Source organism: Harpia harpyja, chromosome 3 (assembly GCF_026419915.1).
Source record: "Harpia harpyja isolate bHarHar1 chromosome 3, bHarHar1 primary haplotype, whole genome shotgun sequence".
In the NCBI taxonomy this organism is placed as follows: domain Eukaryota; kingdom Metazoa; phylum Chordata; class Aves; order Accipitriformes; family Accipitridae; genus Harpia; species Harpia harpyja.
The window spans coordinates 69,524,467-69,545,569 of NC_068942.1; the positions used below are offsets into that span (position 1 = coordinate 69,524,467).

Sequence of the window (21,103 nt, forward strand, 5' to 3'; positions counted from 1 at the left end):
AGCAATTGCAATCTTGGGAATGGCACTTTTAAAAGCTTCTAAGTTGGAAGTTTCTATAATTTAGCTGAGAGTTGGTACCTGGATACACACTGCTCCTCATCCAGTGTAGTATAAGGTAAAATGAGGTTGTGTGAAATGTTGCTGGGAATGGTTTTAAGAGGATGTGTTTTACTTTGCACTGCCACAGACTTGCAGCACTGTTGGTCACCGAGGGACAAGGGAGGCAGGTGGAGAGAGGTTTTCTGGCACAGAGCTGGAAATGCTCATTTCACTGCACTCTTCTTGCCTTAGGTCAAACCAAAACTAATTTGGTCTGCATCACAATAAGAGTGCCTTAGGGGACCTTTTGCATAGGTTTAACTGTGTTGGTAGCAAATCTCACCTGTAGGTAAATTGGTGCAAACAAACTTTACTTGTGCAGACATGGTCTGGGTGTAATCAAGTCACTTACTTAACTTCTGCCTCACAGCATTGGTGAAGCTTAATTAAGGCTGATAAAGTTCTTTGCAGTCTCAGAGGAAAGGTTTGGCCCATGTGTAAATGATGTTATAGAAGGTATTTAATGTACTCTTGTTAAAAATGCGGTGGAGGCACCCAGCCTGTGAATAACACTCTCTGAAACTTTCTATTTCAAGTTAATGTTTAATAGGAATGAGGCAAGCACTGCCTGAAAGGAGGCTTTGTGGCACTGTACCCAAACCCTCCCTTCGGTGGGTGTGCTCCCTCTCTCTCCCAGGGTGGTTTTGCTTGCCGTGATTCAAATGATCCAACAAGATCCCGTACGGAGCAGTTGGCGTTCTGTCACATAGTTAACAGCGCAACAAAACCCTAATGGCGTTAAAATTTTCCAAACTGAGCCACTAGTGACCCATGGACAAAACTGCCCCATTCGTCCGTCTGTCCGTGCTTTGCCTCAGCCCCTGCATCCCTGTCAGACAGACACTCCCTCCCCACAGCATGCGTAGCGCGTGAGCTGTTGCACATCAAACGAGGCAGGACGTGCAGAGTCCCAAATCCCCGGCGTGAAACGCTGTGCCAGCGTGGTAGCACACGTGAGGGGCCCGTGGCTCTGCTGTGACGGGGCGCAGCGAGCGGGGTGATCCCTCTTCCTAGTGCTTTAACTCGCCGTGGAAATTTAGGTCTACGTGACCTGCCCTGTCATCCAGCTCTGGTTGTACTAGCTTGGGCCCCAGAAGTAGTGTAGGCACCCTGCTTTATCTATGTGCTTTATCTAGGCTAATTAGATGGGTGCTTTGTCCAGGGTAATTGTCTCTACTAATGAGTTTGAGCGCGGTGTCACTAGCGTTGCGGCGGGCCCCAGCGCCGGCTCCCTCGGTGGGCGCTGCCTGGTGGCGCGTGGCCATGGCCGACGTCTGCGGAACACGCAGTCCCCGCCAGGACAGGCCGAAGGGGCCGAGAGCAGGTTGAGGTCCTCAGGGTAAAGGCAGATGTTCGAAGTGCTGACAGAGTCCCGGCGGCGGCGTGATTGCCCAACGGCAGCAAGAGAGCTAAAATTACAGCCAGGCTGTGAACGGGGGCAAGAGGTGGTGTGAGGAGACACAGATAACTTCCCCCCTCCGGCCGGAGCGGGGCCGGAGCCCACTAGGTTTCACACCCACGTCGCAAGGCTGGTCTGCCTGTGGGGCACTCGGGGTGGGGGGGGATCGGGCATCAGCACGGCTGGGAGCGAGGAACCCCCCCAGCTGTGCGGGGATGAAGAGGAGAGGTGATGGTGAAGACAGTAAAATGCACCGTCCAGCCGAGTCCCGGCGTGGGTTTGCAGGTTGGCCCCAGGAGCTGGCAGCAGCTCGGCCAGGGCTCCCTCCCCAGTGCCCTGGCTCAGGCTGTACCTGAATGGGGACGCTGGGATTAGCATTGGTCAGAAGTGCTTTTGACAACTGATGGGCTTTTTTTCTTTCAGAAAATGCCAAATTACTTAGAAGATACTTCTGTGGGAAGGAAAAGCTTTGCAGGAACTTGTAATCTGGAATGATTTTTTCTGTTTTGGTCAGGATAAACAAGTGTTTATGTCACATTCCCAGGATATAAATGATGATGGGTCAGACCTGGTGCCTGAACCTGAGTCTTCTGAAATCCAAGTACGTGCTGAAACCATCAATCAATAAGGGAGAGCTGTCTGTCTGTTTCTCACCTCTTTTCCTCCCATAGACTGCTGTGGTTTTTTTCACACAAAATCATCACGTTCTGTTCATATGCATAACAAAAATTTTCAATTTCATAAATTTAAAGCCCAGATATATTTCTTATTCAGCTCTGACTCTGGACCCTTTCCTTAGCCCACCACATTCATCACACCGATCCATAAGCACCATGGAGGCTTATAGGGGTTGCAGAAACCCCACCTGGGGGCTGCTTTCAGTGTGTATAATGAATAAAAGATCTGTAAGTGGGTTAGACTAGACCTTCTGTATTGAAGAAGCACAAAATCCTGGTTGCTCAGGGAAATGGGCCTAGTTTTGCCACTTTCTTGAATGCATGCAGTCAGCGGTGCTTGCAGTTGTAGCATAAGTAAAAGAGGAAAAAGAAACCCTGCTTGGGGCTGCCCCAGCAGGAAAGAAATGATGACATTGCTCCTGCTTGCTCGTGCCTTCCCATCAGCTATGCCAGAGTAGAAGCTGGAGCATAGGTTTTCCTTCAGTGACAGCTTTGGCCCTATTCTGTGGCTGGCTGTGGGTCCAGATGTGGACATCTCCGAGCAGTAGCAGGGTGCAGCGGTGCAGGAGCGGCCACCGGCATATGGAGACCATCACACCCACTGCAAAGCAGTGCCCTATGCCAGGAGTTCCCCATCACCATCTTTAGGGACAGCTGGGGAAGGGCAGAGTGGGTGCTGGGGTGGCTGAGTGGGAGGAGAAAAAGCAAACATGGAAAACATCCGTGTGCTCCCCAAATCTGCCTAGAGCTGAATCACAAGATGCTTATACAAAAATGCAGTTAATTATTACAAAGCAACGAAGCGAGGAAACACAGACATTCACAGAGTATCTCCTGCATTAAGTAGTTGCTAAAAATGTAGATTGCAACACCTGTGAAGCTGCAAACGGGTCAGTAGCAAAACTGTCTCTCCTGGTTATTGTGCTAAGCACTCTTCTCTGTGAGGCTGTTCCCAAAGGCTGCCAGGGTTGGAGGCAGCTCACACGGCAACTCGAGAAGCAGGTTTAAATGAGGATGCCATGACCGAGAGCACTTGCCATTCATGTCTGCTCAGGTCTGAGAAATACCTAAAAATGTGGCGAGGAGATAAACCTAGCAATCGGCTTGAATTTAAAAAACCCTCAGTCAAACCGGTGTCTGCTGTATGTGCACTGCAGAGCATACGCGTACAGAACCAAGTGTAAAAATAATCCCTGCCTGGATTATTAAATCTGGACTGGGGTGGGGGGGAGATCTAGCAGAATATATGTTTCTGGCAATGAACAGACCTGAAAGCTTGGGTTGGAGTTTTAAGTGTATTGGCCACCTTCAGGCAAAATCTTGGTTGCCAAAGCAGGGTGCATCTAACCTTTTTCTTTATAAAGGGTTTGCAAATTAAGGTTTCATATTACTATAGGAAAATGATTGGCTTGAATAAGATCACAAGCAGGATGCCAGAAAGAATTATTTCTTATGGTTGCGAGTAACTCAAGCAAAACAACAACCAGTGCCAAATAGAACCAGTGTGTTTCCCCACTGTGGCAAGAAGAGCTGTAACCCCCCTGGCAGCAAAAGGTGTGACTGTCCTGAACACCCTGTTATCTCAGGACAACTCCACATACAACTTTCCTCAACCTCTTTTCCAACAACTTCCAATCAATACAAGCCTCTGCAGGAACACAAAACAGGTATCCCTGTTCCCACAGGCTGTGATTGACCTCTGCAGCTGATCTAGGCTTTTCCTCAGGTAGCATTATCTTACCAACTTTTACTCCACTGCTTCTTGTATTACTCAGGAGAGAGGACAAGCTACCTATTATAGCTTCATCCTCCTCTTCTGTTCATGCTTGCCTTCTTTTGTCTCCCAACTTTTTTAGGGTACTTCACTTCTAAAGCACTTTGAGAAGAAAAATGTGATAAAACTAATGTGCAGAAGAGGACATTAAAAATAGCTTAAGATTCAGTATGAAGGGAAGGCGGTTCATTTCTTTAATGTCTCACTGCTGGTCACTAGTAAAACAGAAGAAAAATGAGTTTGGAAAAGATTTGAATAAATGAATGATGTTTTGCTGCAGTGTGTTGGTTTAAGTAAGAAATCTAAACCTGCAAAAGAAAGGAATTAGTCATTACGCAGAAAACACTAATTGTTTCATCTCTCAAGATATCAGAGAGAATTAAGGCATTTGGGGGGGCCGTGCAGTCATGTAGCCTGTGCATCTGAAAAGTTGTTTGGCTTTTTAAATTAATGTGCAAACAAAAATATCTGAAAATTTGTCACCACTTAACACAAAGAGTTTTTGTATGTTGATTATTTACTGAGTCAGGTCTGAAGTAGCTTCTTTCCTTCTGATCTTTTTTCTCTTGTTTTTGTCTGCCAAAAGAGGAGGGCATTTCTATAGAAACTATGAAGAAATTGGCAATTTCAAAACATAATTAGGAGCTTTATATGCTTCATTGTAAGGACATTTCACACTATGGCCAAATAATAAGAACAAAATCCTGCCAACTGAAACAATCAGCTGGGGTTCTTAATGTAAAAAAAAAAAAAAAAAAAAAGGAACTGTTAATGCATGGAGCTTCTCTCTGAATAAGGGAGTGAAATTAAGTTATTTCAGTGAAGTGGGGGAAAAATTTTCCAGTAGCGTTGTCTGAATTGACTTGTGGTCTGCCCTGGGAATATATCAGGTATTTGCTGTACCACAGACAAATTTTTTAAAGCCAGTGTTCATTTTGCAACCACGTATTGCAACCAAAAGCTGTGCATTTAGTTTCAAGTGTGGTCTTAATCCTGCAAGCATACACATACATACCGGAAAACATAAGTAAACTCATTGAATTTACTAGGACTCCTTCGTGCTGAAAATTGAGATGGACTTGTTTGCAGATTCATATGCTCTTTCATTTACCTGACTGCTATGCAAGATCAGCTTGAGAAAGCTCCAGGTGATAAAAAGCAACAACCCCAGCTTCCAGATGTGCTTTGTAACATTGCCTTAAAAGGATTTCTTCAGGCCACTTTCCAAACTGATTTGGTTGGATTTGTTTGGTTTTAAACCTATATAGCCAGTTCATAACAGTGCCCACAGGAAAAAGGAGTTGGTTTTTTTGTGGTGTTGATAGTCTGGTCTTTGATTCCTTCTGCATGTCTAGTATTAGTCAAACTGGCCACACTGCCTCATTTTTCTGGGCATTTGGCCCCAAGGGGAGATTCATGCCAAAGTACCAGATTAAGATGGCATCATTAGAGCCTCCTATATACTTTGACATGATTTATTGCCAGGGAAGAACTGTTGTTTCTGCTGCCTCATCCTCTGGCCTTTCTTGCTCGCTTTGGCACCTACTTTTAGTCCTCTTTCCAAGCAGAGTGCTGGCTTCTGTATGATGCTCTGAGTCTTTATACAAGGGCAGTTTTCTCATGATGAAATCATAGGCAGTGATGAGCATGGCTAAGGCTTGTCGTGGTGGAATTCATTACCTGGTGAGGAAGGTGTAACTGACTTAAGCCTTGAAAGTCTTTCGCCCAGAAGTCTGCTTATTGAAGTATCTCACAGGGATGTGTATGTGCACAGGAGAACGCGGGTGTTTCCTGCACACACCAGAGCCAGGGTCCAAACCGCTGGCACTGGTAACTGTGGGGAGTCTGGTCCAATTCCAGAGGTTGGGGATGGGACCTTACCTGTCTTCCTACTGTGTTCAGAAGAAGTTTAAATTCGCTCTGTAACTGCTGCTCAGGGGTAGCTCTGGCCTTCTTTCATTCAGTGGTGAAGATGCACAGTACAAGCAAGCATTCACACAGGAACACGGCATCCTTGTTACACCTTACACTCCTTACACGTGAGCCTCCTGCTCTGTGCTTCCCAAATACCTGCCAAGTTTTTTCCTGAGGCTTGCTTCCAAAAAACCCACCCTCTCCCCCTGCATTGTCTCATATGATCTGTACAAAATGTGGCATTTCTGTCTAAATAGTTTGCCAAAGGCCTGTGACAAACAATATTAAGTTGTCGGTCATGAGACATTAAAGAAGTGAACTGTCTTCATACCCAGTCCTAAGTTATTTTTAAGTGTCAGAGCTTTTGACTCAGTGGTTGACACTGGCTCCATTTTTGGGATACCCAAAACTGGAATACATGGGCCTGATTTTCAGAAAGTGCTCTGTTCCCCTTCTGCAAATGTTAGTCCTTAAGAACATTTCAAAAATAGGCACAATTTCATCAGGATCAGTCAACACACCAGAATTTCTGACTGCGATGCATTTCTGCCATCTTTTCTGTTTTCACGCAGTCATACTTTCTAAATTCATTTTCAGATGACATTCTGCCTGGCAGAAACATATAAAGAAAATTGAGAGAAATATCCTTAATGATTTGTGAGTGACTTATTTGGGTTTGTAAGTGTTTAATTCTGATTTACTCCTGTTGGATAACTTTTAAAAGGATGAAATTTTGCATTTGAAAATGAAAAAAATAAGGTAGGCATAATAATTTCCTGCATATAACGGATCTATTTCTCAGTGCTGTTTATCAGGAAAATTGCTGTTGCATTTAATAGAACTCTTATCTGTTTAGTCCCAGTTGAAACCCACCTCGTCAAATCAATGGAACAATCCTCCTTCCACCAAATGCAAGACCACTGTAGCTTATGTTACCAACAATGATTTTTATTTTCAGAATAATTATTTCTTTCTGAAAATGGCATGTAGTGTCAGTGTGTTTGATTAAATGTCCAAGAACAGAGATTAAATGGTCAGAGTCAAGAGAGGAGATGTGACTTAAGTGGTAATGTGTAGTTTGGTTTTGTTGGTGAATGCCAGTGAAAGCTCAGCTTGATGTGAATCCTGCAGAAGCAGAAGACCAACAGCATTGTAAAAAGAAAAGCCACCTTTGTATAAGGCTTGTTTAATTTTGCATCTCCTTGCACCTTCCATCAGGTAGCTTCTTGATGCCAGCTCAGCATCAGAGCAGCACTAGCTAGCAAGTGTGCTCACAAACTCAGCACTGTGGTTGAATTACTGTGCAAGCACAGAATAATCCAGGGAGGCTAGATCTGAACTCTGTAGAAGCTAGAAATGCATCCCAGTGCGATGGACTGTCCTTCCACAGGACATCGTTTGCAACACTACGGGTCTTCACCGTTGCCAAGGGATTAGTATGTAGTCTACAGCTACCGTGATGCCAAGTTTCTGGACAAATTGCTCACACATTTAGCCATTGGATTCTCCCAGTGGGACTAAAAATTTACAGGAGGCGATGATTTGTCTAATAGAAAAAAATGAATTAAAAAAAAATAAAGCAAAGAGAGGACAATAATGCTTGAGGTTTTTTTCTCTCATAGTAAAATGGAGAAGCAATTCATCTGAACGGCACTTTTTTTTTTTTAAAGTTAGCCACATTTGCTTTCCTAATAGCATTCTCTCATTTTTTCTGTAGGTCCAGCTGCCCAGCGCCAGGTCCAGAATGGGCCGTCTCCAGATGAGATGGAGGCACAGAGAAGGTGAGTTAATCAGTTATGGTAGAGTTCTAGTTTGTAACCTGGGTGAACATACAGTCCTTGCTCACCAATAAGCACTATTCTTTTTACTTGCACCTGTTTTAAACTGATTCTGAGTTTTCTGTAATTATTGCTAATGATTCTGTAATGACTTTTAAAGGGTGAAGTGAACTGAAGCTCTAGGTAATCTCTTTGCTCAGAGGCAAGTGATGTTCAGAGCTAAAGACAAAATGTGTTTAAAAGCGTTTTGTGGAGTGTATGTTTCTCAAGCACATTAAGAAAGCCTAACCGTATCCTGTTCTGGATCACCTGCTGGCAGCTGACAGTCATATTGCCCAGGGAGCATCTGACGGACCATATACACTCTCAGTAATAGCTCAGGCTCATTTTGTGTATGGCTACTTCCTATATCATATGCTGTTCCTTTTATGGATGTTTTGCTCTAAACTAGGATAATAAATGAAAGTGTGAAGTCATACCCTTCACCTTTACATGTACGTCAGACTTAGTGCCACTATTACACACGGCCTTTTCTCTAGCTGCTAGGAGTGGTCTCCCTGACGCCAAATGGCAGGTGGGCAGGAGTGTCTGTCTTCATATGCCTGTCTTCATATAAGGAGGCCCATCTCCTTTCAGCTTTGCTGATTCAGCCCAGATTCCTGTAGCAGCAGTATCTTCAGCTTCCTTTGCCGAGACAAACCTATCCCATTCTGGACAAAGTCTTCTAGCGTGACCAGCAGTCCATACTGTCAGAACTGTGATCTGTCTGCCCGGCATCGGTGGCGTCCACGCCAGCAGCACTGCTTAGCCAGGCTTGTGTTTCCCTGTTGAAGTATAGGCTTGTGCACACAAAAAAAAGCATCTTTGTTCCCCATATTCCTGCTCAACTGCAAATATGTTTCTGCTACTGTATGAGAAACACCAGAGAATATTCTGCCGTAACACGTAAGCTAGTGAGCCTCACTTCATCAGGAGTGCGCTGGAGTACAGAAATAGGCAGGACCTGTCACTGCTCCAGGTTTGGTGCCTGGCATTGCTTAAATGCGGTGTCTGCCTTTGCTTCTGTAATGAGGGAAGGCTCAGCAAGTACAGCTAGTCCTCCAGAGGACTTGGCCCAATTTTTGGTTCAGATAATAAATAGCTTTGCAAGGATTTTACTGGAACCACACTGTGGGGGCAGTTCATCCCCAAAGATGTCAGATGTTGGTCTGATATGACAGGCGCTCAGTGGGCTCTGCCTTCGTTTGTAGGTGCAACCTGTAAGCAGGCAACGTCCGCCCTTGCAGGGTCCAGGAACTGCCCTGGCCGTATGGGTTGTGTAGTTTAATATCACATGCTCCTGGAGCAGCAGAGATGAAGTGATGCAATATATCATTTGCAATGATGTTCCACGGCTACTGCTCTGACTGGTTCGTACACAAAACCATGTATAGGTTATTTAAGGCACGACCCTTACACAGGCTGTGGTAGGTACTTAGGATTCTCTCTTTCCCCCTCTAAAAACTGTAAGGGAAGTATAGGGAAACTAGTTTCCTGTGCCTTTACAAATAACTCTGAACGGCCTGAGATTTAGTGGGGATTTACATATGACTATTAAATGGGTCAGCGGGTAATGATATTTCACTCGAGATATGTAAGATTTACTTTGGGATAGCAGAGCTATCATAAAGGTCAGAGGAGAGCTCCTGCTCATCCAGAGGCAGGGGGGATGCCACCTGTCCCCACCGCCTGGCTGAAAGGCCTGATCCAGCTCTTCATTTAACCAGTGGAAATCACTGATTCTTCAGACCATATGTAACTCAGACCTCAAATTTAGGTGTCTACTCTGTACATTTAAAGTGTGAGCAGGTTAACTACATTAGAAAAAAAATAATTTTTTTTTCAACAAAAAAAATTTTCCATTTTGAGACAGTAAAAGCATTTTGGGTAGGTATTATTTGACTGCTACAGGGCACGTGGTTCTGGGAAAGCTGCTTTTGCTCCATTGGACTGGAATAAGCTATGCCAGTAGATGCACTTAGATATTACTGCATCCGCACTAGAGGATTTTCAGCTTTAATTATGCTGATGCATTCTTTAAGCATATAGCAGACCTAATTTAGGCCTAGCTTTTTTTGACCATCTTATAAGGAGGCAAGGAAATGAAGTTATGGTAACTAGTCTGCAAATTTCTCTGTTTAAAAGGTTTTTTAGAGACCTTTACACAAATGTTCAAAGAATATATTTTTGAGTCAGAGTGTAATTTGTCCCCTCTTGTACTTTACTCCTTGCATATTCCTTAAGCAGCCTTGTGCCAAATCTCAGGCATTATTTAGTTCCACTGGAATAAATTTGACTTCCTAAGCGTGTAAGAACTTCTCCTTTTAGCATGTGTGGAACAGTGTATTTGGCACGTATAAACTGCTTCTGCCTAAGGGCAGACAGGGCTGACATAAATGACTTCAATGACTTCAAATGCCGGTGACTGACCCTTGTTTTGGGGAGCACCCTGCACCTGTATCTGCTCTGCAGCAGCTCTTAATGACTTGGGGACGCCTTAACCATATTTCTTCCTGGTCTGTCAGGCTGGAGTTTTCCAAGTCTGTCCTTCAGATAAACCTAGAATTTCCCCCAGGTTTAATGAGGAAAATGTTGTCAAGTTGTTCTTCATCATCAAATTTTGCTAATAAATGCCAAGCTAAGGTAGGGGACGGTATGCTTAGGAAATTCGTAGTATATGCGTTTACAGTTGAAGATTTAGCAGTGCAATTGATGCTGTTGCAGATGGGTTCAGCCCATAACTATCAAGTAAGAGCCAGGTTTTGTATTGAAGTAAAGATCTCTATTTATTTGGTTTAAAGTGTCATAGCTTAAATGAAACCAGTTGAATCAGCCAACCAAGACTGTTCCTCAAAACTGTTTCCCCTTTGCACATGTAATAATTTTCTCAGATGCCTATAATAGTTTTCCAGAAATTGCCTGTGTTTGATGGATTGACTGTCCTGAACATACAACCAGTTTAGGATTGATCCTTCCACAGCAAAATTGTGGATTTTCCTTTTCCATCTATTGAATTAGAATTGAAATATGGGAAATTTGTTTTGCAAATTAAGACATTCTTTTTTTCCCTACATAACGTAACTTCATTCTTCTGGACTTTTTTTTTGTAAAAAAAAGCTTCTATTGGTATGTAAATAAGATAGAATTATTTAAAATTGCAGTCTCAGGAAAGTACAAATAAAAATGTAACAGGGAGATCTCTCTCAAATATTACGTAAGGAGTCAAAATAGAAGTGTTGCTTAGACTTAAGCTTGCCTTACTGTACAGCCCATGAAGTAAAGCTGTTGCAGAAACAAGAAATGCCAGGGTGGCTTTGTGGCAGGTGTCGGAGCGCTAGCTCTTCCTGCAGAAGTTACAGCGTGCGAGAGAAGACCTCTGCTGATCGACCCTGGGAACTGCACATCTCTGCAAAGCACAGCCCGGGAAAGGGCTTGGCAGGGCATTTCCCGATGGGACACCAGGCCTGGGTAGCAGGGGACCTAGCAGCTCCTGGGGGGAAAGGTGCCAAAAAAGCTGTGCAATGCAGTGCAATGCTGTGACCTGCATGCGTGGAGGAAATGCAGCGGTCGCGGTCCCCGTGGCCGCGCTGGCCGGCCCGGGGCGGCTGTGCTGGGGCGCGAGGCGGCAGGCTGCCTGCCAGGCTGTCCAGTGCCAGCAAAGGGCTTGGTTTTGTACAGTTGGCACCTAAACGCAGATCAAGCTTCGTTATATTTTCATTCTAACTGCAAGTCCTTTGGGCTCCTGATCCATAAAAGACCCAGGACTGTGTCATTTTATGCAAGATGCCCCTTGCTCTTCCCTTGCAACGCTCATGCACTTCAGGTTAATGACAGGCGTGGTTGCTGTGCTCTCCTGGGCCTTGGGCACTGACTATTCCTGGTGCAGAGCCCGCTGAGGAGTTATGTTAAATGGATCCACCAGCCCCTGCAGTGTCCAGCAGGTGCAGGGCAATGTCCTGGTTACACTTCCCCGACGCGTGCAATGGCACCGCAGCGGCCAGGGCAAGTGAAATCAATCACCTCCATCTCACGGGAACAGCATTTTTGTGAGGTACTGGCTCACACCGCCTGAGACATACAGCTTGAGTGCTTCTCAGTGGATAAAGCTTTTACTCAAAATAATAAAAAATACGTAATGACCGAGGGTTTTTTCATTGCTGTTTTAGACAAGTGATGGAGCAACAGCAACAGCGCCAGGAATCTCTGGAAAGAAGAACCTCTACCACAGGCACGTATCAAACCAAGCAGATATAGTCTCGCCCTGCTTGTCTCCTCTAGCTGTAGTCGGGGTTTGCGTGGTGCTATACAAGAGCTAGACTGCTAAAAGTGGTTGTAGTTATGATTAGATTTTAAAGCATTTTCAGCTAGGGACTTAGATGCATTCGGGCATGGTTGTGTTGTTTCACAGAGCCTCAGGTCTGGGGTGTGCAGGTGGACGTAGGCAGGTTTTGCCCTTGGCAAAACTTGTACAGCTGAGGGGGGGGCTGTAGGTGTACCAAGGGGGCCTGGCCATGCTTCTTCCACACCCACGAGGAGAGCAGCCGGCACAAGAGTGACGCCACGTTTCCAGGGGATGTCAGCGTGATGGGGTTGATGTGCTGGATGTGCCAGATCAGGCGCTCCCCATCGCTCTGCAGCACAAAGCAAACTACAGCGCAGAGCAAAACACAGCTCTAGATGCTCATCGGTGGGGATTTTGTGGTCATGAAGTGAGGAGTCTTCTGTGAGCTTAATGGAAAAAAATATATATATTTAATGAGCTTAGGAAAATCTTCTATAGCATATTAAGTTGCACTAAGCTGAGAGAAGAGATGACAGGAATAGCTTATAACTACAAAGTATGGCTTTGCCTCTCTGAAAGAAGGCAGAGCAAGCAAGCCAAGATGGCCATCTTGTGTTTGGGCTTTTGTTTTGGGGAAGTTTTTTCAGTTAATCTGGCCACATAAGTAAAATGTTTTTCCTCAGCTGTTAACTTTTTAGTTTTTGACTTGAAACCAGCTCAGACATACACACGTACCTTAGTCAGCGACAGAAGTTGTGGGACGCTGTTTCGGCAGAGGTTACTCTGTGCTATTCTGTGTAGGGAACATAGCCAAAATCCTGCCTTGCCATCCACAAGGAGCAGTACGTGGCTCCCAGGGGCTTCTGGCTGTCCCCTCTCTGGCTACGAGGTGGCCACTGTGGTGTTCAGCGTGTCCTTTGCAGCTGCCCCTGGTGCAAGGGTGATGCTCGTGATCCTGACTCAGATTCACAGGGGGCTTGGAGGAGCCTCACTGGCACCGGAGCACACAGCCCTGCCTGTGCGGCCAGGGTCCTGCTCTGCACAGCCCTGGGGGGAGCGTGCAGCCCATCTCGTGCTGCCAGGGTCTTGCTCTGCACAGCCCTCTGGTTCTGCTGAGGGCTGGAAACCCCCAAGCCAGTGCCTGCACCATCTCCTCTTTGCTTTGTTTGAGCTTCTGTTGCATTTACTTTGCGGTTCCTTTTTCTCCATTCCGCTTTGCCTCGGTTTCATTCCTTGCCGCGTACCCATCTTATTCTTTTCATTTGTCTTTTCTGTTCTTTTAGTTTCCACCCTTCAGATAAGCGTGTGCTCTCGCCCCTCTCAGCCCCAGTCTCCTCCTCCCACCTGCAGTAACTGCGGTGCTCCTGCCACTGGTGCTGTTCCCCCACCACCACCTCATGCCAGCGCTGTCTCTTCAGCACCCGCTGTCCCCAAGCTGGCTAGTCAGTCCTCTTTCAGATCCCTGCAGAGAGCCAGAGAGTCCCCGCAGCTCCTGCACAGGCACTCAGCCTCTGAGCTGCCAACGGCCCCAGGTTCCTCCCCTCCAGCCTGCCCAAACCGCAGGACCGCAATGCCAGGCATCAGGCGAACCTCACTGTCTCCACCACCTCCCCATCCTCCCCACTTTCCCTTCACCTCTCGCCAGCCTCTCAGGCGCTCTTCTCTTTCGTGCTCTCCTCGGTCTTCTGCTTCCTCCGCCACAAATTCACCACCTCTGCAGAGGGGTGACATCCTGCAGCTGCGTGGTCCCACCATCCTGCCTGTGATTCCTGTCCCGCCTGACAGGGTCAAGGGACCCACAGGTAAAGCAGGCCAGGAGACCTCAGCAAACATACCTCTGAATGGCCATCCTGAAGGACAAATTGCTTTAGGCCCCTGCGGGACCCAGGTGAAAAGCGTGGACGGGTCCTTCCTTCCACACCTAGGAGCTGCACCCTTCTCCCCGCTGCCCACCGTCACCAGCCCCCCCAGCTCCTTTGGCCAGGCTCTCTCCCCCTCCTCCCATCCACCATCTCGTCCTCCACAGCAGTGGCAGCATCAGCCCATGTCATACTGTCTTCCATTGCCTCCCCCTTACGCTGCTGTGTCTGAGGTGACTATGCCCAGGAGGACCCCTCCTTACATGACTTCATCAGCCATTGCCCACTTGAGTAAGTACTGATTTTGAATGAGTTGCGATCTGTGTAAAGCCTTAGCTTTCAGCTCTTTAAAAAGCCCCGTTGGCACTGCCTGTGACCACCAGAAAAAGGGCTGAGAGACCCAAGGCTACTCCTGCTGTACACGGTTTCTGAAACCAAGGTGGAAAAGTATCAAAATCACTTGGGACCGGTCCAGGGACCTTCTGAGCTAAAAGCAAGGTGAAAAGCAAGAATTACAGGACCAGGGCCCTGTAGCTGCATTGTTGCAATGCATATTCTTACTGTATTAGCCCAGAAGGAGATTTTTATCATTCAGCAGAGTCAAATTGCATTTGGCAGCAAGCTTCGTACAAAACCTATTTTCAGCTGGTCCAAACGTAGCAGATGGGCTCTTCTGAAGCTGGAGGCCAGGTCTGCGGTAGACTTGTTGTCTGTGTAGCAATACTGGTAGAGGTTGTGATTTTTATTCTTTTTCTTAAGTGGTATTTCTGTCACCAGCAAAAGATATAACGTGGATTTTGTTATAGTTACCCAGAATCCCCTGTGCTTGTGTAATTTATTTCATTCTAGAAACTGTCTTCCTGGCCTAAACTGCATTTATAGTTGAGGGCTCGTCACTATAACTATTCCAGCAAACTTTTTTCACTGCAGGCAGATCAAGAGCTTGGGTCTGCCACTTTGCATATGGTCTTGATTTCTAGTGCTCGTCTAAAGCCCGCGGAGTTAGAACAGTTACGAGTAATGCCTATTTGCAATTCAGATCATACGTTTTGTGACTTGGATCCATTCCTGTTTATAACCACATATAATGCTTAAATGACGTGCCTAGAAAAGGAAGAAAACTGAGACATTTCCTTTCACTTTCTGCTAAAAATATTACTGCATCCACTGGAGGCTCAGTCCTTCAGCTGATTTAAGTCCTTGAAATCCACTTAGTTCAATAAAGTTATTTTAAACTCACATCAGTCCATTATTTTGACTCGGTTCAATTTTTGCCTCAGGCTGGCCTCTAATTAGGTGGGTGTAGTTTTGCAATTACAATTAACTGTACCCACAATGAATTACTAGCTATTATGTTCATGAACCAAAGAGGGCTTGAAACGTTTAAAGTATTTCTAATAGCAGCTATGGTTCATTTCAAGAATGGAATTGGGAGTGTGAAATAATGGCAGCAGTAACCACAGAAATAAGGCAGTATTGTAAGAAAACCTAGATAAGAAGAAAACCAGGCTGCTCATGTTAAATACAGTTTCCAAATGTTCCTCAGTCAAAACTTGCCTGTCTTTCAAAATAACACTTACTTAACAACTGAACCTGTAATTATGTATCAGGAGCAGTCTGTTCTGAGAGAGCATAATGTGGGGAAATACCCTCGGGAGGTGTATTTGTTCAGCTGACCCGTTACAGATAGGCAAAACACTGCAACGGAGTTACCCACCATCAACCCCTCCCACAGGCTGCTGCTTTGAGGAGCTTTGGTGAACCTTGGGGTGCTTGGAGCTGGACTGTCCCCCCGCTATTTTGCAAGACCAGCTGAGGCCACACGCTTTCTGTTCAGCAGAAAGGAGAATGTGTCGCTGTAGCCCACGATTGTGGTGAAAAGCTGATGTTAACCGAAGTCCACAGAGTCGGCTGATGCAGTTTATTATCTCCATGTAGAAAGCTATAAGAGAAGCAGAAGAAGGTGCCACTTATGAATTGGGAAGCAATGTCTGTGTTTTGTCTTCAGCACAGACTAAAACACTAGCCCAGCCAGGGAGAAGCAGAGGGAGAAGGCTAGTTTATCAGTGACGGGGTCTCGCAGGAGGACACAACTGTAGCTGGTTGACCATTGGTGCAACCGCCGTTTCCCGTTCTTCTGCATGCTTCGTGCTTCCTTGAATTGCTCACTCGCCATGCAGTCAGGTCATGGCCTTGGGAGCGGGAACGTGACCTTGTGCACGGGCTGGAGGGGATCGTGCTTCACGTCTAATTCGTATTCTCTGCATTTCAGGCCCAGCACTTCCACCTGGTCATCCCAGTGGTGCTGCTGTGATCCCTGCTTCGTCCGGGGGGCCCCCACCTCCGCCACCCCCCCCAGTCCCTCCGCCACCCATGGGAGCTGCACCCCCCCCGCCGCCCCCGCTGCCGGCAGGCGCCGGCCAAGGGGCTGGCACCGAAGATGGGTCAGTGTCAGGGCTCGCAGCGGCTCTGGCTGGTGCCAAACTAAGGAGAGTTCAACGGGTAAGGAGGTGGCACTGGGACTCCCCAGTGGGCTCTTCTCTGCTGCGGGAAAGCCTGGCGCGGCTTGGTGTAATGGTCTGGAAATCCAGCGTGAAACATGGTGAAACACGCTTCAGCTGACCGTTAGGTGGACTTTTAAATGTGAGTTTGTAGTGCAAGTAAAGCTGAGCAGGAAATGTTTGGTAGAATTTCTGCTCTTCAGAAAATGTTAATTAGCAAATGGCTGCAAATTCTCACGTTGCTAAGATTTCATTACTTCTGCAAAGTCCACGATTGTACTATCTGTTAGTGTTTTCCGTCATTGTAAGCGGTTAAAACAGCACCATGCTTACAAATGCCAGTGTAGACTGTTGAAGCCTCACGTCAATAGGTGTCCGCTTAGGTAATGGTTGCATAACCATGCATAAACATAATCATGAACAAACAGCACTGTGGGTTTTTTCATCATTTGCCCGTATATTTGCCTCACCCAGACTCTTCCTGGTTTTAATAAAGACCGTGTGGGTCTTCTTCCCAAGACAGAACACATCCTATCTCTGGTTTTGGGCTGTGACTGTGATCGCTGTTCCTAATAATTAGGAAAACTAATCATTACGGGTGTGGTTGTAAATGAAACTTTTCATTAATTCCAATGTTGATTTCTGTCTTAAGCCAGAAGATGGTTCAGGAGGGTCCAGCCCCAGTGGGGTCTCTAAGAGCGATGCCAATCGAACAAGTAGTGGAGGAGGCGGAGGAGGACTAATGGAAGAAATGAATAAATTACTGGCAAAAAGGTTTGTACTTAGACTTCAAGTAAGCACTAGCGTGAGCTCTGCAGCAAATTGTGGAACAAGATGCTGTCATTTTTGGTTAGCAATGGGTCACTTTGGTGCTTCTTTGCAATTTGACAGGTCCTGCATAGATGTTACTTGCTGGCATTGCCTGGCCTTTAATATGAAAGCGTAGGTGTTGCAGCAATGATACCTGGCAGAGTTTAGCTGCTGTAGCAAATCCTGCAGTGTGGCAGCCTTCAAAGATGGTGATAAATATATCCTCTGGGCTTTTGCCATTTTACCAGATCTATTTCAAAGTTACCGTTTTCGGAAAGAGTAAACTATGAAAGGAACTTAGAGAAATCATTCTTTATGCAGCACATTCAGGATGTTGGGCCCAAAAATATAAACAGAAGTGCAATAAAAGGACAACATCTTGGCAGGTAAATTATTATCGATACTCAGCGTGTTTCAGGCAGGCTAGCCACGTTATTCTCCACTAAAAAGTGAGTTGTGATGTATCAAGCTACCGGCTATTAAAAGGCACTCAATTATTCCAATTATTTTTGTTTTATCTTTTCCCCCTGAGTTCTGTCAGACTGTAACTCCCAAGTTCCTAGTGTTAAATGTTTTGGGTTTAGCTCTAAAGATTTTTTAACTTATGAATAGTGAAAGAAAAAGATGAGTAAAATAATGAAGAGTAGGTACAATTGTATAGTGCTCAGAGATGGAGGTTGTAAGTAATGTTGTCTAGGATAAAAACAGTTCCCAGTTTAGAGAGTCTGATTCCAACTTTTCTCCATGTCCTGGTCATTTCAGAAGGAATTCTGAACATGGACTGTGGATGCAATCCTTTGGGAAACATTAAATAAATATAACAAATTATCAGCAGTGTAAAATACCAAATAGATAATTTTCTCTCTTTTCAGAATTAAAATAGTTTAATATCTTTAAATAGTTATTTCCTGGTTCACCTTCTGATCTATTTTGTGCTGCTATATCAAGACTGACCTTGCTGAACTGGAAGATGTCTGTAATCAGAGTAAGGTTCAGTGACTAGATGCTGGGGTAACTAGCTCTGTTCAAGCAAGCAAGCTAAATGGACATCTCGTATAGTTGGATATAGAAATCCGAGAAATCTCTGTGATTCTAGTCTAAAATGTACTCCACTATGGCTTTTGGGAGTAGGATCTGGTGTCTTCAGGTACTCCGGGTCGAATCCCCTCGCTGTCTTAACAAAAGCACCTGTACTGCCACGAGCACCATACTGCCTCTGCTCTGAAAATAACTGAGCTGCAAATCCTTTCCCAGGGAGTTGACAGCAACAGAATTGTCTCCTAAATTTTGCTTCACAAAGCCATGGAAGTCATTGGAAATACACAAGTGTCAGTCTAGAGTGCAGTCTGGGCACATGCTGTTAAACTGATACTGAGAGGACTTCTTTTGGCTGCAAAACCCTTTTTATGTGTGATGCCATAGAGCAAGGAAAGAACCTGGCACTGTGTTTCAGGTTGCTTTTACCAAGCTGGCAGCCAGGAGGTAAAAAAGATGTTTTTTAAACTGAACATGTTCAATACAGAAATCACTGAGTGATGAGCATGGGATCTCAGGGGCCCTTTTCTGAGCAGAAAACCACATGCTCAGAAACAGGGAATGTGTCTAATGCTGGGTAAGTAACAGAGGAAGATGCTTCTGAGAGTTCAGGTGGTATAAAATATGGCTCTCTAGATTTAGTGGCCCCTATTGAAGTGCGAGCAGAATAATGAACTATCTCACAAACCGCTATCATTTCCAGCCCAGTTAAGTTTGCTGCAGGACATAAATCTAACACTGGTCTCTCACCCTGGCAAATATTTCCCTCGCTCAGGTTTGTAATCATTATAACCTTTTTTCCTCAGAAGAATCAAGTAAATATTCGAGAAAGATTATAAAAATTATTATTGATCTAATAAAATCATTAATGCAGTTGAATATCTGGAAATAATTCCCACGGACCACTGTGCCCTACAAACACATGCATGTGTTTTACTCCTCTGTTTTTTTGTCAAATTTACATCAAATCCTCCAATTTGTGTATCCAGTGAGGCTTTTCTTTTGCCAGGGATAAGAAAAGAAAAATCCTTTGACAAACTTGTAGCAGTGTTTTGAAACTCAGAAGCCTTTCTAAGTGCCACCTGCAATTTTTTTTTTTTTCTGTGAGATTAATTTTGTCCACTTCAGAAGCAAGACTAAGTGAAAAAACCTGTCATATTGTTTTTTATAAAAAACATCTGCTAGGAGTAGTGTTCACAGGTGGATAAGGATCATCACAACCAAAGTCCATGTGGAGACTAGAGCTGCAGTTCCCCTAATTGTCTAAAATGGGAAATTGGATGTCTAGAGAATCAGTACCTGGCACACTTGAGTACTGTTTAGACCCTAAATAGGTCTTGAACATGAAGAATTTGGTTTTCTTTTCTTCAGCCGGTGTGGCTAACACCCAAGAAGTTTTACCATGTGTTCTTCAAAGATAAACAACCAACATTTTTGTTTACTCTCATGGCCAATTGCTCCAGTGGATGGATTGTAGCTCTCTGCCACTTGCTTCTCAGAGAGTTTTGTGCCTCCTTGGAAAGCAGGACAGAGTGAGGGTCTCAGGTCCTCACTCAACTTCTGTAGGCACCACCAACACTGCCAGTCCTAGGACTACAGGACTCAGGAGCAATGCTTCCTTTGAATTGCATTTGAGACAGCAATAATCTCCTGTCACCCACCAAAGGCACTTGAAAACCCAGGCTGGTGCAGTTGTTTCCTGACTTACGGTCTCCAGCCAGAGCTTTTCCACCCTGGAGAGAGCAGGGTATCTTGGATGAGCAGAAACAGTGCCCGATCTTTCCCGGTGAGGATGGACCTGGGTTGAAGGGCTTTTCTGGTTGTCTTCCCATCACATGGGAGCACTGCCACAGCCCTTTCTCTGGGTGGGAACAGGGACACGGGGGATGGGATATAGGACAGGTAGCAAAATAATATTGGAGCTGGCTGAGCACAGTGTCATCACTGCAATACCCACCTGAGCCACCTGGGGGGGTTGGGTTGGTCCTCAGAAACCCCTGTGGGAGTTTGGGTTGTTCCTCCTGTGTAGGACACAGGAGCCAGCGCTTCCTGAGCCCCAGAGAGAAGCCATCCCTTTCTCACCCAGTTTCATACCCAGCTGCGCTTCCTTCCTCTGCTTTGACACATTTTCTTAAGCTCTGCACCCTGCATTCCTCTGTTAAACACAATCTCATAATATTGCCCCTCTCCGTGAGTCATATCGCCAAGGTCTGGATTCCTCACCTGCACCCCAATCCTACGCAACCAAATACATCCAGCTTTTGTCGCATTCCCTAGAATGAACTAAGCAAATAATAACTCCCACCAGAGCTTGAATCAGCCTTCCCACGTGGAGGATGCGTTTCTAGAGGTTGACTGTGTGTCCTCTCTCATGTTCCTTTGCAAAGGAGGAAAGCAGCATCGCAGTCAGACAAGCCAGCTGACAAAAAGGAAGAGGAAAGCCAAAACGTAAGTGAAAGACTCCTTACTGTTGTGCTCTTGCAAATATGTTGATGTGCTGCCTTGTAAGCCAAAGTCCTGTGCTCATTCACTGTGTGTGGCAGGCAATGACAAGCAGTGCTGATCCAGGAACAGATTTGCACATTCAATCAAAAGCCAAATGTAACTGCTTCCACCTTTCCTGGGAGCAGCACCTTCTAAACAAGAATTTCTACCTTACTGATAGGTGAGGTATTGTCCAAACCAGATTAATAGGCGATTTCTCATAGTCTGATCTGAGTGTGGTAGGGTACGGTAGATTCTTGCCCCTTAAGAAGATGCATTGTACCTTCTGGCAAGTTAATTTGAGATCAAGTTCACATTTCTTATTTTAAATTTGCAGCTTCAGCTAAGCTGAAGTGGATCATCAACCGTGTGGTTTGACTTTGGATTGCCAATCTCCATGCAAGAATCAGCTTACTTCGGACCCCAGAGTGCACATAAAACACGTCTCTGGG

General features: G+C 45.4%; 1 protein-coding gene across 10 annotated transcripts in view; it reads left to right on the forward strand.

Moving 5' to 3' along the window:
- EVL (Enah/Vasp-like) overlaps positions 1-21,103 on the forward strand; it is a 159,892-nt gene that overhangs the window by 131,085 nt on the left and 7,704 nt on the right. For 5 of the 10 annotated variants that reach the window (XM_052783148.1, XM_052783145.1, XM_052783149.1 and 2 more), the window contains exons 4-9: positions 7,581-7,644; positions 11,847-11,908; positions 13,246-14,112; positions 16,094-16,323; positions 16,975-17,096; positions 20,555-20,615. In XM_052783148.1, coding sequence (XP_052639108.1) covers positions 7,581-7,644; positions 11,847-11,908; positions 13,246-14,112; positions 16,094-16,323; positions 16,975-17,096; positions 20,555-20,615 — 1,406 coding nt within the window. The remainder of the gene's footprint in view (positions 1-7,580; positions 7,645-11,846; positions 11,909-13,245; positions 14,113-16,093; positions 16,324-16,974; positions 17,097-20,554; positions 20,616-21,103) is intronic. The other 5 variants (XM_052783150.1, XM_052783153.1, XM_052783152.1 and 2 more) reach the window with 1 other exon arrangement.